This window comes from Malus sylvestris, chromosome 15, assembly GCF_916048215.2.
Source record: "Malus sylvestris chromosome 15, drMalSylv7.2, whole genome shotgun sequence".
Taxonomy (NCBI): domain Eukaryota; kingdom Viridiplantae; phylum Streptophyta; class Magnoliopsida; order Rosales; family Rosaceae; genus Malus; species Malus sylvestris.
Genome location: NC_062274.1, coordinates 22,666,051 through 22,672,071, shown reverse-complemented (window position 1 = coordinate 22,672,071; position 6,021 = coordinate 22,666,051). Strand labels below are relative to the sequence as shown.

The window sequence follows — 6,021 nt, the reverse complement described above, 5'->3', positions numbered from 1 at the left end:
TTCCAGCAGAGAGAACAGTATTGAAAAGCAACTTATGTGGCATGACAATTGACAAGCAGAAAAGAAAATTGGAGCTCAGCAGAGTTGCAGTTCCATCAAGAGAACTCCAAAGCGTGTGAAATCAAAGATTGATGCTTTGCCATACAATTTAATCAGCATAACTTCCACGCTGATGTAGTTACCTGAATACCTAGTGTGGCCCTTGCATTGTGTAGCTTTTTATCCAAGCATTCAGATTGATGAAGCCCATAGGGTGATGCCTCTTTCAAATTCCACGGAATTTCAACTGATGACATGTTGCCAGTGCTATCGCGTACACTACAGCCACCGTGTTGACAGGAGAAAGGCGTTGTTTTGCAGCACACGATCAAAATGAAGAATCTCATGGTGCCAAATAGCATCGGGACCATATCCCCGGGCCAGCAAACAGAAAGTCATTCTGCAGACTCTTCTTTTCCTTCCCATGCATTTCAGCTTCACGAACTTCTCCACTCTTTTGGAGAACAGCTAAAAGCATCAGTATGTGCCCAAGAAAGCAGAAAACCCTTCCCCTTGAATTGTCTCAAAACATTTATTTCATTCATTAGCACTTCCAGCAGAGAATTACACACAAATGCAAGTTCCAGTGCACCTGTGATCATTGATGGTTGGATATGGTAGCAGAATCCAGTTTTATTTTCGCGGTCCTTTCTGAGAAACAGATACAAAAGAGTGTAAACCAAGAAACACAAACCAACTGGAACTGCCGTCATCACCAGAAGAAGCCCAGCCCTTGAGCCTTGCATGGATCCACAGATTTTGCATCGTAACCAAACACCTTCTCTGATAAAGCTCAAGAAAAGGCTTAGTGGTCTGGTGTTTGACAAGGACAACCTCAACAAACATAGGACCATTTGCAGCAGTAGCGTTCCAGCTGAGGGTCAGGCACATCACTGAATACCTAGTCTGCACACAATTGTTGTGCAGTTGAAAAAGAAATTTTTGTACAATTTTTCTTTTGCTTTAAACTAGTACTAGTATGACTATGTTTTCTGTACAATTTTTCTTTTTTATCATCCGACTACTATCTATCTATTTAAGGAGAGATCATCCCTCCCTCAGCTGTTTAGCTGAATGCAAAGCTTCAAACGCTGTGATAGCCCTCAAAATGGACAATAAGTTTCTTGCTCCTTCTGTTTGCTCTTTCCATGTGGCAGGTAATGTGTTTTTGTACTTAAAAGCGAGGAGATCCTTTTGGTTTATGCCATTGACCATTTGGAAGAATATAAGCCCCACATCATTCATATCCTTTACATAGCTTGCTTCTCTAGTGTGTTTGGCTACAATAAAGAGGCAACTCAAATTAGATACCAACTAGACTGTATGCATTAAGGAAAAATACACAGCCAACAACAAAAATGAGAGATAGGAAAACTGAAAATTCGATTGAAAAGAGGGAAAAGATTGAACATTTCCAAAAAATTACAGCAAATCTCAGGCCAAACGACCACCATTCCTTTCAATTTTGATCAATTTTGGATGTGACAGACCACTGAAATGAAGTTACTGGTTTTAGGATTTAACAGTTCCTTTCAACTTTCGGGTTTGAGATTGACAGTTTTTGGTCGGAATTTGGGATTGACATTGGGATGTAACTAGAGGAAGCAAATCAACCTTTCGGACATGTTGCTGCTTTTTGTTGCGTTGTTTATTTCCATAGGAGTGAACGTCGTCGATCAAACTTCTTCACTAGTTATTTGAACTGCAATGAATTGCTTTGGAGCTAAGAGTTCAATTTTTCATTTGAGTTTTGATTGTCACTTTTGGCATTAAAGGAATGCTACTTTTCGTTTCCCCTCGGCATTAGAATGTATTCCAATTCACACTCTAGTTTGTATTTGTTGACTTATTGGTTTTGGTAATTTGAAATTTGGGGCTGACAGCGAATTTAAGATTTTTGAAGGTGAGTCAAAGGTTTAAGTTTGTAATTTTTCTTTAATTGTCTGGATGGTGAAGATTGAATGAAGGAAAAAATGAATATAAGTTGGATGAATATAAAGCCGGACGATTGAAGACTTGCCCCTAAGTTTGGTCATTCTAGAGTATAGACTTCAAATTAAATGCCAACTAAAAGAAATCAATTATTTAAATAAAACAACCACATAAATAAATAAAAATTGAAACATAAAACAAACTAAATCACTACTTACCTGTCCCAAAGTCACAAATTTTAAGCTGATCATCGTGAAGAAGTATGTTGTCAAGTTTTAAATCTCCGTGAATGACATCTTTGCTATGGAGGTATCTCAACCCCTCCAAGATCTGAATGAAGTAAGGCAATGCCTTACCCTCCAATCCTTTTTTGCCATTTTCTTTTTGGTCCTTAAGCAGTTCGTCCAGTGACCTGTGTGTCACATCATACAACAGCAGCACCGCAGCAACAACAACAAAAGTTACATACTTATGAACAATAAATAAAAATAAATAAACAAATCAAATTGCACATAAATATTGAGTATCAATTACCTGTCACATAGTTCCATTTGTATACAGATATAATGATAAGGCACTGCCGCTTTAAGATCGACCTCACCAAAAAATGTCCGGACACCTGGTGGCTCGTACCAAGTCTAATTTACAAGAATAAATTAATACAATATAAAATTGTATTCATAAATCAATAAAATAAAATTTATGAAAAGAGAAATGTGAAGAAGGTTAATTTGGTATATTAAAACTATTAAGGGTGTCTAGAGAAAAATAATAATAATAAACTGGGGTGTTATGAAAAACAAATGGGCCCATTTTGCTTTACTAGGTCGTTTTGGGTCCATTTTGCTTTACTAGTGGACTGCATATTTTGGATGTACAGAGAAATAAAGCAACCAAATGGTGAAATTGGGTTTAAACCAAGAAAAATGTGACTATTGACTCGTTTGAAAAATTCTTTTAAATTGAAATATCTTTTAGACGATGATTATTGACACTCTAATTTTCTTCTTAATATAAGTTTGAAGTGCGCCGACTAGATTTTTAAAGTACCGATAACAATTCTCATGTTTTATATACAAACAACAATGGAAAAAATGGGTGTCCAAAGAAAAAAAATGTTTTTAAACAAAGAAGATAATAGGAAAAGAAGAGATTAGGATAGTGTTCATACTTACCGAGAAATAGCGAACCACGTTGGAATGAACGAGATTGCACATCTCCTTTGCCTCACTGAGAAATGCAAACAAAATTACAAAAAAAAGTATATAATATATACCAGCACTTTAAATTAGATAAATGAATAAAAATAAATAAAAAATACTATGATTTTTTTTTTACCTCTGCACCTTCTCAAATGAAAGATTGTCCTGCCCGAAACGTACCCATTTCACGGCATAATCGTTGCCGTCCAAGATGTGACTACAGGCCACAACAAATCCAAATGCTCCTTTTCCTATTAACTCATAAATAACACTATGTCAAACTACTTGAATATATAAATTGGACACTTTGGATGCGATCCCTAGTTATCAATATTCTTTGATTGAAACCTTGTTAGTTTTTAGTTTTTTATTGAGGTCCCTGACATTAATGTAATAATGTAAGTTACTATATTTTTTAAATTAAAAATTAAAAATTGAAATTTGTAATTGTTTATATTAATGAGATTTTAAATAAAACCCATAATTTATGAGATTAAAAATAATAAAATATAAATTATACTCTCTATTATATTGTGTGTGTGTATACATATATGTATGGGTACATTAACCAAAATTAACAAAAAAAAGTTATTGTACCAAAACATGGATACATTCTCAAATCAACGAAAAAGAATGTACCCATAGAAGTTTAAACATGGATTAAAAAATTTGAATGGATTTTTTATTAAAAAAAGGGTACATTTTACATATAACAAATTGATATATTTGAGAATGGGTACATTTAAGATTAAAAAAATTGAAAAATTATATGAATGGGTACATTTAAGATTAAAAATTAAGAATCTTTTTATATATAAAAAAAAACTAATAGGTACAAACTTAATTTAATTTAATTTTTTATTATTTTGGAAATTTTTGAATTGAAAATTAATTAGAAGTTTAATAGAGGTGTGAGTATTAAACCCTAAATTAATTACTAATTTTTATATTAAAAAATTATATAATAAACATGTAAATTCATTATCACATTAATGCTAGGGACTTGAATCAAAATTTGATAACTAATAAGGTCTTAGTTAATAAACAGTAAGAACTAGGGACCGGATACTAATTTTTCGGACACTTTGGATGCGATCCCTAGCTATCAATATTCTTTGATTGAAACCTTGTTAGTTTTTAGTTTTTGATTGAGGTCTATGACATTAATGTAATAATGTAAGTTACAATATTTTGTAAATTAAAAATTAAAAATTGAAATTTGTAATTGTTTATATTAATGAGATTTTAAATAAAACCCATAATTTATGGGATTAAAAATAATAAAATATAAATTATACTCTCTATTATATTGTGTGTGTGTACATATATGTATGGGTACATTAACCAAAATTAACAAAAAAAATTATTGTACCAAAACATCGATACATTCTCAAATCAACGAAAAAGAATGTACCCATATAAGTTTAAACATGGATTAAAAAATTTGAATGGATTTTATATTAAAAAAGGGTACATTTTACATATAACAAATTGATATATTTGAGAATGGGTACATTTAAGATTAAAAATTTGAAAAATTATATGAATGGGTACATTTAAGATTAAAAATTAAGAATCTTTTTATATATAAAAAAAACTAATAGGTACAAACTTAATTTAATTTTTTTATTATTTTGGAAATGTTTGAATTGAAAATTAATTAGAAGTTTAATAGAGATGTGAGTATTAAACCCTAAATTAATTACTAATTTTTATATTAAAAAATTATATAATAAACATGTAAATTCATTATCACATTAATTCTAGGGACTTGAATCAAAATTTGATAACTAATAAGGTCTTAGTTAATAAACAGTAAGAACTAGGGATCGGATACTAATGTTTCCTATATAAATAGATTAAAAATCAAATAAAATTTACAAATAGAAAGAAAAATAATACAAAAATCTAAGTAATTCAACTAACCTAGCAGTTTGCGGTGTATGTATTCGCTTTCGTATTTCGATGCCTTGATAAGAAAACACAAGATTAAATTAGATTAAAGATTAAAGATTAAAGAAAACCTTAATAAAATAAAGACAAAAAAAAAAAAACAATTAAAAAAATAAAAACAATTACCTTCCCGCCAATCTTTCTGCAAACGAAAATTTCTGTTTTCTTAATCGGACAAAGGACCGATTCCGTCTCCATGGCATGCTCTAATGCATCAAAATCATCCCTCACAGTGTTCGTCATAGCAGAGCAGAGCTACAAGCTGCAGCATTTACCTGTCGGATTTCAAGAAATGGAGGAAAAGCTATGAGCTACATTTCAAGAAATGGAGAAAGAGTTATAAATACTCATAACATTTGAAGGATATTACATATCAAACCTGAAATTCCGATATAGATTCGTCCCTCGCACTCCTGTTCTTCGTAGGAGAGCAGAGCTCCGATTTACTGGTCTGATTTCAAGAAATGGAGGAAAAGCAATTAACTACATTTCAAGAAATTGAGAAACAGTTATAAATACTCATAACATTTGAAGGATATTATATATCAAACCTGAAATTCCGATCTAGATTCGTTCCTTGCAGTTCTGTTCGTCGAGGAGAGCGGAGCTCCGAGCTGTTTGCTTCTCCGATTTGTTTCTGGTTCGAGAAATGGAGGGAAGGTTGCTTATTTGAAGAATCAGACACGGCGTCGTTCGGGCCGTTTAGTCGAGTGTTATCTAAATACCCTAAATAACCCTATTCTCAGCCATTATTAGTAGGGGCAAAATGGTATATATATATAGAGTTGCCAACCAGGATCGAAGTTATCGGTTTTGTATTCAAGTTTTAAATCCCCTTTCAATCCCTGTAGGTCTTCATAGTCTAACCCAATTTAGTTCCTTTCCTCCAAGACAT

At 32.1% G+C, this 6,021-nt stretch overlaps 1 protein-coding gene across 1 annotated transcript; it reads right to left on the bottom strand.

Moving 5' to 3' along the window:
* Window positions 1–1,086: 1,086 nt before the first annotated feature.
* On the bottom strand, window positions 1,087–3,188 carry LOC126602812 (mitogen-activated protein kinase 3-like). Its single transcript, XM_050269667.1, has 4 exons — window positions 3,147–3,188; window positions 2,506–2,609; window positions 2,190–2,383; window positions 1,087–1,319 (listed from the first exon to the last, which is right to left on the bottom strand). Exons 1-4 carry the CDS (start codon window positions 3,186–3,188, stop codon window positions 1,087–1,089), a joined length of 573 nt encoding a protein of 190 aa, XP_050125624.1.
* Between the last annotated feature and the right edge of the window lie 2,833 nt (window positions 3,189–6,021).